The sequence below is a fragment of the Oryzias melastigma genome, linkage group LG11 (genome assembly GCF_002922805.2).
Source record: "Oryzias melastigma strain HK-1 linkage group LG11, ASM292280v2, whole genome shotgun sequence".
Classification (NCBI taxonomy): domain Eukaryota; kingdom Metazoa; phylum Chordata; class Actinopteri; order Beloniformes; family Adrianichthyidae; genus Oryzias; species Oryzias melastigma.
This window is the reverse complement of record NC_050522.1, coordinates 26,239,823-26,249,863: the sequence shown is the minus strand read 5'-3', so window position 1 is coordinate 26,249,863 and position 10,041 is coordinate 26,239,823. Positions and strand designations below refer to the sequence as shown.

At 37.3% G+C, this 10,041-nt stretch overlaps 1 protein-coding gene across 2 annotated transcripts in view; it reads left to right on the top strand.

The window, feature by feature from the left end:
* The window catches only part of celf3a (cugbp, Elav-like family member 3a), a 38,184-nt gene extending 28,147 nt beyond the window's left edge, over window positions 1-10,037 (top strand). For both annotated transcript variants that reach the window (XM_024298245.2, XM_024298243.2), the window contains exons 9-14: window positions 703-852; window positions 985-1,044; window positions 2,144-2,248; window positions 4,330-4,473; window positions 4,574-4,712; window positions 9,011-10,037. In XM_024298245.2, the coding sequence (XP_024154013.1) occupies window positions 703-852; window positions 985-1,044; window positions 2,144-2,248; window positions 4,330-4,473; window positions 4,574-4,701 (587 nt within the window). In that variant the 3' untranslated portion in view covers window positions 4,702-4,712; window positions 9,011-10,037. The remainder of the gene's footprint in view (window positions 1-702; window positions 853-984; window positions 1,045-2,143; window positions 2,249-4,329; window positions 4,474-4,573; window positions 4,713-9,010) is intronic.
* The last annotated feature ends 4 nt before the right edge of the window (window positions 10,038-10,041 follow it).

Below are 10,041 nucleotides of genomic sequence, written 5' to 3'. Positions count from 1 at the left end.
GTCATCTGGGAGTAATAGGAAAAATTAGAAAAAAAGAATAACAAAAATGAGGAAAAAATACTTGCAAAAGTTAGAACAAATAGTAGCAAAAATTTGAAAAAATAGTTGTAAAAATCAGAAAAAATAGTCTCAAAAATGAGAAAAGATAATAGCAACAATGATAGAAAACAATAGCAAAAATCAGAAAAAATTTTAACAAAAATTAGAAAAATTACTTACAAAAGTTAAAACAAATAGTAGCAAAAATTAGAAAAAATAATATCAAAAAATTAATTATAATAATAGAAAAAATCAGAAAAAATACTGCAAAAATTAGAAAAAAATAATAGTAAATATCAGAAAAAAATTATTGGAAAAATCAGAAAAAATACAACAAAAACTGTAAAAAAAATTAACTGAAAATCAGAAAAAAATTCTAGTGAAGTTGACAAAGTTGACTCCGCCCACAACATGAGCATCCAGCAGGTCACAGACTTTACTGTTTTATACCCAACATTGTTGTCAGGATTATCTCCCTAATAAACTAAATAAACTCTTAAACTAGTTCGTCGGTTCCCTTCATATCACAGTCTAGAAACAAACCTCATATGATAATAGATGAATCGCTCCTGGGTGTGCACGTGTGGCCATCCGACAGCTGGGATAGGCTCCAGCAACCCCAAACGGATGCAGTGGATCCTGAATGGATGAACCTGTCTGCAGGTACCAGCACTCCTCCCTCCATCGCCGCCACCCCAGTTCCCGCTCTGCCCCCGCCCATCGCCGTGAACAGCTACCCGTCTGTGCCGGCTCCCCCCAGTGGCCAATCGGCGACAGAAGCCCTCTACACCAACGGGGTCCACGCCTATCAAGGTGCAGAACCGTCACGACTCTCTTCTTCTCATTCAGTTGTTTGGCTTTGTGAAGCTGACCGTCAAAATCAAAGCAGGTTGAGTCAAATCCAGTCTCCAAGGATCATAAATAATGTCTTCATGTCGTCCACAGCTCAGAGTCCGGTCCTGGACCCCCTGCAGCAGGCTTACACCGGCATGCAGCACTACACAGGTCAGTCCAGGACACCAACGGACATGAAGAGACGTTCATGTGTCAGCATGAAGCTCTTTTACCTCCATGGGGGCTCAGCGGTTTAAGACAAAGACAGTTTTAAATGAAAGAGTCACTAAAAACTATGGGAATCTTAAGTTAACCAATTTGAGACCAGTAAGTACATCCAGAATTTAGGTGAACCGTATTTTAAAGCAGATTTTCTATTTTTGAACAAATTAAAAGGTTTTATGTGCACCACATGGTTTTAAAAATACACTAAATGAGCTCTGATTTCACTGCAGTTAGTTAGATTTGAAGTGAAAACGTAAAATAAACATTTTTTTTATTAATCATCGCTGACATTTCTCTATTGTGATCTCTTGTGACATAAGGAGTCTTTTATTTTGAAAGGATGTTGTCAAAAGTTAATAAAATGATAATTTTTATATATACTTGTTTTATTTATGCCAAAAAACAAAAGTTTATTTACATTTATCAAAATAACAACAACATAAATCCAAAAGATCGTTTTCCTAAAGGATGTAATTAGACTTTGTGGCTCCTGTTGGGTTGTTATCTGTAAAAAAAATCAAATATTAAAGCTGTAATTCGGATGTCCTGCTGCTTATCAGTGTCCAGTTTATGTTCAGTAGAGTTTTTTTTATTGGATTCTATGTCTAAAGATGCATCAAAGTCCTAATGATTGAATAAAATCTCCTGTTTGACATTTTTAATCAAGTGAATCTTCTGCGGCGAGAGGATTTCATTTAACACAGGAAGTCTTTTATTTTGAAAGGAACTTGCATGTTCTGCAGGCAAAAATGAAAGAAGTTGTAAAATATAGAAACATATCACAGATTTATGTTATTGTGAATATTCAAAATCAATTATGTATAAATGAGGGACAATTCTTCGACAACAGTTTTGGTCTGTAAGTAAATCAAACAGATTTGATTGTTTTAAAGGTTTAAAACTCCTGGAATTGAAGGTTTTTGTGCAGAAACGTGATACGTAGGAGAAGCTGGACCGCACATTAAAGGCGTCTGTAGTGAATCCTCAGGTGAGTTTGGTGACGTTTGGTGATGGAGACTAAACTCTTCGTCCTCCTCTTCCTCAGCCACCTACCCAGCAGCCTACAGCCTGGTGGGGCAGCCGTTCCCCCACCAACCCGCTCTGGTGGCGCAGCAGCCGCAGCAGCCGCAGCAGCTCCAGCAGAGAGAAGGTGGGAAACGTCCCGTTAGGACGGTTTGGGTTGTTTGATTCATTCCTCAACAGATTCAGAGTTTCACGAGTCTCACTGATGCGTTTGTCACATCTCAGAATTATACCAGTTCTTTCCTTGTGAAATTAACTTTTTAAATCTTGAATTTACAACTTTATTTTTTTATTTTGACTTTCTGTCTCATAATTTTATAAATTTCTTGTAAAATGTTACTTTTTCTAATAAATGTACAAATCGTAACTTTTTCTCATATCTTTACGAATTTTTCCTTGTAAAATTTTGTCTTTTTTGCTCATAATTTTGCAACTTTTTCTTTGTAAAATTAAAGCTTTTAAAATCATACATTTACGATTTAGTAAAATTTAGATTTTTCTATAAATTGTAAAACTTTTTCTTTTATAAAATAAAAAAAAATCCCATATTTCTACTGAACTTTTCTTGTAAAAGTTTGATTTGTTTGCATCATTATCACAATTTTTTTCTCAGAATTATATTTTTTTCCTTTTAAAATCTTAACTTTTTTTCTCATAACTTTACAAATTTTATCTTCAAAAACTTGAATTATTTTTCTTACAATTTCACGATGTTTTCTTTGTAAAATTAAAACTTTTTAAGTCTTAAAGTAACTATTTTTTTTGTTTTGACTTTGTTTTTCATATTTTTTTAATGTAAAATTTTACTTTTTCTAATAAATGCAAAACGTTTCTCTCATAAAATTAAAAAAAAATCTTATTTCTACGAGTTTTCTTGTACAAGTTTGATTTTTTTGTGTCATTCTCACATTTTTTTTCTCAGAATTATACAATTTTTTTCATAAAATAATCTTAACTTTTTTCTCATAATTTCACAAATTTTATCTCCTAAACCTTTCATTATTTTTGTCATAATTTTACAACTTTTTCCTTGTAAAATTAGATCATAAATGTATGATTCAATAATCTCTCCGATCGGTTGTTTAATGTAAGAATCACTCGACCTCCCAGCAGTTTAGTTTTTATTTTAAATTTACCTGAAAGTTTCAACATTTTATATTACAAAGAAACATAATAACAATTATGATGATCCTGGGAAAAAAATACATACAGTATATAGAGTTTATTAGCAGTGATTTTTAAAATAATTTGTTTTGACCTTTTCTTTTCTTTGTTTTGGGATTTATACCTTTTTCTTTTATCTTTACACTTTAAATCTTTGCCATAAATCATAAAAATTAGTTTGATCCCAATTTCTGCTGTAAAAAATGATCAAATTTGCTACTCAGAACTGAGTTTTTGAGCAATTTTAGGTTTTGTTATGTTATCTTCATGTAATATAAGGAAAATATCTGTAAAAAGAAGCTGTGGTTGTAAACTAAAAGATGGGTATCAAACTTTTGCACAAAAAGCAGTTTTTAAGGTAAATTATTTGAGGGTTAAATGTCATCTGGGAAGTTTTTCAAGGAGAAGCGACTGACCTGAAACCGTGTCATCAGAGTGACAGAGCAGCAGGTCAGATAAGTTCAGATAAAAACTCCAGAAGATCTGGAAACATAAACAAGATCTGACATTTAATCTGGGAGGTTTAGTGTTTTAAAGGACATTTGTGATGATTTATCCCACTGGATAGATGTGTTTATAAATCCAATCCTATTTACTTTACTTTATCAAATCTTTTGACTTTAGTTAAAAACAAAGTGACTCAAAGTCAAGAATGTGGAAAAGTCGGGAAGTTCTTTTTCCATCTTAGATTTAAAAGCCAAATTTCTACTAAATAGAATTGAACATAAATGGTTCATATTTCACGTTTTCATCCTTAAAATCTCGGCTTATTGCTGAGTAATTTCAGCCCCAGATTTCTGGGAGTCGGAGGATTTTTCCGATTGTTCCTCCTTCACTGAAGCACCAGATTTTTCCAAATGATTGAATCATTCCTCTTTCTGTGGAGAAGGTGTAGCAGCACATGAATGTTTCATATTCTGGATGTATCCATCAATAATCATCGAACATCCATTTAGCTCCGTCTTTCTTTCCTTCATCCCAGTTTGCCGAGCTTTAGTCCGGATCTGCCGAGTCATTCCCAGCCTCTGGTGTTTTTGCCCACAGGTCCCGAGGGCTGCAACATCTTCATCTACCACCTGCCGCAGGAGTTCACCGACTCGGAGATCCTGCAGATGTTCCTGCCCTTTGGGAACGTCATCTCTGCCAAGGTCTTCGTGGACCGAGCCACAAACCAAAGCAAGTGCTTCGGTGAGTCCCAGGAACCGCTTGACCGGGTGGACGGGGGCTCTCCTCCTCCTCCTCATCTTCATCATCATCATCACGACTCTTCCTGTTTGTCTCGGATCAGGTTTTGTGAGCTTCGATAACCCGTCCAGCGCTCAGACGGCCATCCAGGCCATGAACGGCTTCCAGATAGGCATGAAGAGGCTGAAGGTGCAGCTGAAGAGGCCCAAGGACGCCAACAGACCGTACTGAAACGCCGGAAGGTGAGCGCCTTTGTGTTTGGGTCATCGTGAAGGGGTCGGGCTGGTTACAGCGTAACGTTCTGATCATCTCCTGATCTATTTTCAAAACGTTCTCAGTCGTCTGTTAATTCAGATTCTGACGTTTCAGACACTTTTATTTTTTTAGTGTCATTTTCTAGGATGTAGTTTCTGCAGAGCGACAACAGTTCTGAGTTGTGGGCGGGACCGTTGGGACGGAGCAACCCCGCCCCTCTTCCTCTCCCCATTGTGGAGTGGAGCAGGAAGCTTGTGGCCCCGCCCAGCGTTTTTCTGTTACATCAGATTCTGAATTTTTTTAACCCTTTATTTTCAAATGGCAAAATTTCATGTCCTGAAATATATATTTTTATCTAAAATATTTTAGTGTCTTTTTATATCCAAACATTTCGATGCTGACGTCACGTCAGTGTCATGATTTGATTGGCTGGATCGGTGTGCTCGTAGATCGACCAGTAGGTCTAGGACAGGGATCTGCTACTGTATCGATCCACGAGGATCCTGACAATGTGAGCTGGAATCCTCCAACAATTCAGCAATCCTTCACAGTTTACCACAGTAACCAACTGCAAAATTAACCAAAAAACAGTTAGCCTAATGCTAAAATGTAAGCTAAAGTCCAAATTAGCCACTAAAAACAGTTAGCCTAATGCTAAAATGTTTGTTAAAGCCCAAATTAGCCACTAAAAACAGTTAGCCTGATGCTAAAATGTTAGCTAAAGTCCAAATTAGCCACTAAGAACAGTTAGCCTAATGCTAAAATGTTTGTTAAAGTCCAAATTAGCCACTAAAAACAGTTAGCCTAATGCTAAAATGTTAGCTTAACTCCAAATTAGGGAGAAAACTGGAAACATGTCTAAATGAGCCAAAATCCAGCTTGCCTAATGCTAAAATGTTTGCTAAAGTTTAAATTAGCTGCTAATAACAGTTAGCGTAATGCTAAAATGTTTGCTAAAGTACAAATTAGCCAAAAACTGGAAACATGTTAAAATTATCATCGAATTTCTGCTCCATTAAAATAAAAAAACACTCAAATATTTAGGAGAAAAAAATATTTAGGGGCATCAAATTTTGCTGTTTAAAAATCAATCCACAGGTTTAAAACATTCAGAATCTGATGGAACAGAAAAAGGTCCATTTGTTTTATACCATCTTTTTTAAACTCTCTTTTTTGTCTGCTCCAGTTTCAATGAAGGAATTCTCAGAAATGATATTTTACGTTTATTTTTCTTAATCTATGTCCACCATCATCAGAAAAATGCCACAAGAACCCGTTAAAACACCATTTTCCTGGGAGTGGGTCTTTCAGACACATTTAGTTACTCAGTGACTGTAATAATCTGAACAGACAGTAGATCCATTTGATTCCATTCCTGCTGTAAAGCGTTGGTGCTGCTGCGTCTCTCGTTGATGTGTTGCGTTCATGTTCTGCCTAACCTGTTCTGTCGCAGGATGTACCTGTCCCTCATTAATTCATTGACTTTTTTTGTCATTTATTGTTTTCGTGCTGTGCCATTTTTCCTGAAACAAACATCACTCCTCTCTCAAGACTGTCCATTCATAAATGATGGAGACGTGCGGCGCTATGGCTACGGCTGCCTAGCAACCGCTCAAACCTCCCCCCCTCCCCTCCTCTCGCCGCGTTGTAAGTTGATTGGCCTGTGTTGGTTGCTGTGGCGGTTTTGCCTGTGTTGGTTGCCGTTAGCACATTTTTTTTGTTCCGGCTCGGCTCCCCATGCTCAGCTGCATGGCGGGTTACCGTGGCGACTGTGAGCTGTGTTTGTTGTGGCGTTTTTATTTTGTCTTTTTTTTTAATCCTTGCAAAGAAAAAACAAACTGATCAAAAACATTTGTAAGCAACTGATTATCATGACATTCTGGGGTTCTCCAAAAGTTTGAGGTTAAGATGTCCTCCATCCAGCTGTTTCCTAGTTCTGATTTTTCTGTTGTGTGTCATGATTATCGTTCTTACACCCCCCCGCCCTGTCCGTGGTGGTAGCTTCCGGTGAGTGCGGGGTCGTGCTTTGGTTCCTGAACTCCGACAGTCGTCTGAATGTTCTCCTCCTCGTGGATGACTCGGTGCTGTCTGAGTGTGAATGACATTTCATGTGTTTGGTCTCTCCAGTGTGTCGTTTCTGTTTGGTCGGAGTGAAACTGTCTTCCTCGTTATCAGCATCGACACACATGGGGGAAACCTTCTTCCTATCAGAGGGAACAGAGCGTTCCATCTCATCTCCTGTTTCTCCTTCCTCACCATTGATTGTGTGGTATCTAAGTCGCCGTGCGGATGACGGATCTTACTAATCATCGCTGTCTAGTCATGCAAAGGTCACCGTCTGGAATAAAAATGTCACATATCTCGGAAAAAAAATTAAAGCATCAAGTTTCCATCAGAGCATAAAAATGATTAAAGACATAAGAAGAAAAGACGAGATCAGCAATAAAACCAGAAGAAAATGTGTAAAACTATAACATGAACACCTTAAGTTCTCACCTGTCAGGTAAATCCTGTGGATCATCCTGAAAACTAGAAGGGACTTTTGGTGAAAGTAAAACAAAGTAGAGCTAACATCTCCACTTTTACCCTTTAACCATCTATTATATCTGATCCTCACATTTCTGAGACCCTCATCTCATTATCCAGGCGTTCATATAAAACCATAGATTCATGTTTTCTCTCCTGTACTTTATCCTCCATCCACTAGGGGCAGTAGAAGGGCTTTTCCTGATCGTTTCAAGATGGCTGCTTCCGTTAAATCTTAAAAAACACTTATGGCAGGAAAACTTATTGATTGATATTATCTACCGTATGTTCTGCACTATAAGGCGCACTTAAAAGCTTTAATATTTATCATAAAACAAAAATGTATCAATCTGAAGCGTTTTTATATCTAGATTAATCCTGGTTGGGCTTTCTGATCTCCAAGAGATTCTGAGAGGTACACAGCCCTCTGGGAAATTGTTTTTTCACGAGTTGCAAACAAGTTTAGGTGTTAGAAATATGCTAACGTGGCTAATGTGTAGTGGTGTTTTTTTTAATGCTACTAACAAGGTTGGGAGTTAGCATAGTTTGCTTTAGCGGTTACAGTCTGTTTTTATACGTGTGGCAAACAAGGATGGGAGTCACAGGTATTATGAGTATGCTAACACAGCTAATGCTAGTAATGTGGCTAACGTGTAACGTGTTTGAAAAAAGGATTTGTAGTTACAGGTGTTTTAAAACGCTAATGCGGCTAATGCTTGTAATGTGGCTAACATGTAGCATTTTACAAAAAAAGGATCAGGAGTTACAGGTGTTTTAATACGCTAACGCGGCTAATGCTTGTAATATGGCTAACGTATGGCGTATTACAAAGACGGTTGAGAGTTAAAGGTACTGTATATATGCTAACGCTTCTAGAACACGGCTAACCTTTCAAAAGTGGCTAACATGCAGCGCATTGGAAACAAGTTTGGGAGGTAAAGAAAATGTAAATATGCTAACGCTTCTGTAACATGGCTAACCCGTCGAATGTAGCTAATGTGTTGCATGTTACAAGCTAGGTTGAGGGTATGTTGGGATTTTGAGTTCGCTAACGTGGCTAATATGTAGCGCATTTCAAACTAGGTTGAGAGTTGCAGGTATTGTAGATATGCTAACACTTCTGTTACATAGCTAACCCTTAGAAAGTGGCTAACATGTAGCGTGTTAGAAACAAGTTGCAGGTGAATGCAGCTAATAATGTCTGTTTGATTGATGGACTTGTCTGTTTTTTGTCTCACTTATAGTTTGATTTTAGTCACAATTTCAAAAATCGACGGTTTATTGACGTGTGTCTTATAATCCAGTGCGCTCCATAGTGCAGAGAATACGGTATATCCCATTAAAACGTCTTTTTATGTGGATTTCATTAAAGGGTTTAAAAAATGTTTTAGTTTTAAAAAAATATTTATGTCGTGGCTTTTCAGGGTTAAACTGTTTTTGCGTTTTTCTTAAGAAATAATTATTTAAAAAAGCTTTTTAGGTAAAAAAGGTTACATTTCTGTCAGTGGAAACGATTTGCTGGAGGCTCCAGAATCCCGACGGTTCGGTGAATATCGGTAAAACGACATGAGCTCCGTCTTTAAGGAAGGTCGTTTCCAGGACTCACTGAGCCGTTGCATGGGCGCTACAGGGTGACTGATTTACCTCCGAGTGCAAACGCCACAGACTCCGCCCCCTCCACCTCTGAATGTGCCCTCCTCCCTCTACCGTGTGACTGCTTTAATCCTCTCCTTCTTCTTCTCTTCTTCTGCTCCTCCAGGAAAACCTAAGAGTTCAATCAAGGAAACCACTTGGGATGTCCCAGCCTTTGTTTTTGGTTGCGTGACCAACCGTATAGCACAGGAGCAACACTTCACCAAAAGCAGTATCCTACGTGCGAGCTTACGAAATCAGCAAAAAAATCCCACCATCTCCAGAGTCAGCATCCGCAGTATCAGAAGTGCTCCAAAGTTCGTATCATTCCACAGCTGGATTCATTTCTACTATGTACATAATCTATTGTTGGCAACAAATATACATGTTAAGGAAAAAGCATATCACTGATGTTATTCTGCTGAACAGGGTTCTACTGTATAGTGTGATTCGTGGCGTCAAGAGAAGGCCGGTCGACACTTGGAAGGCAAAAGAAAATACTATTCTGTATGATTACCATGGGTAATATTGTTATGTAGAGTTAGTTTTATTATTTAAACGTAAAATTCAAAACATGAATGATTCAAATAGAAGTGAAACGGATTTGCTCTCACTGTAAATACCTTGGTTGTCAAACTGGAGGACTTAAAACAAACAAAAACCACATTCTTTGCTGCCACATTTCAAATGAACAGGGTGGAAGGAAGGGCTGCTGGGAATTTTTCTATCTTGATTTTTTACGTTTAATTTATTAGGAATCAATCTGGAGGCTGGGAAAGAGGACAATTTCTTTTTTAATTTGAGAAGAAAAAAAACGAGTGTGGTGGTCCTCATGACGATGAACACATATTATAAAGTTTTTAATTGCATAAATGTACCTATGGAAGTTCAAAACAAACAAAAAAAATGTTTCTTTATTTATTCTCTGCAATCGCTGTTTTAAAACATGTCTTTAAAAGAAAATAAAGTACAATTTAGAAAAAATGAAAATGTGGAGTTTTTTTGTTTGTGACAGATCTTTGGTGTGGTTAGGATGATGATCTTAAGACAGTTTTAGGGTCATTTTCTGCTCCCTTTAGTGAAGTATTGAAACGAACATTTGACCTTTAAATGTATTTATTTTAATGATGAATAAAAGTTTAAGATAAAACCCATTTG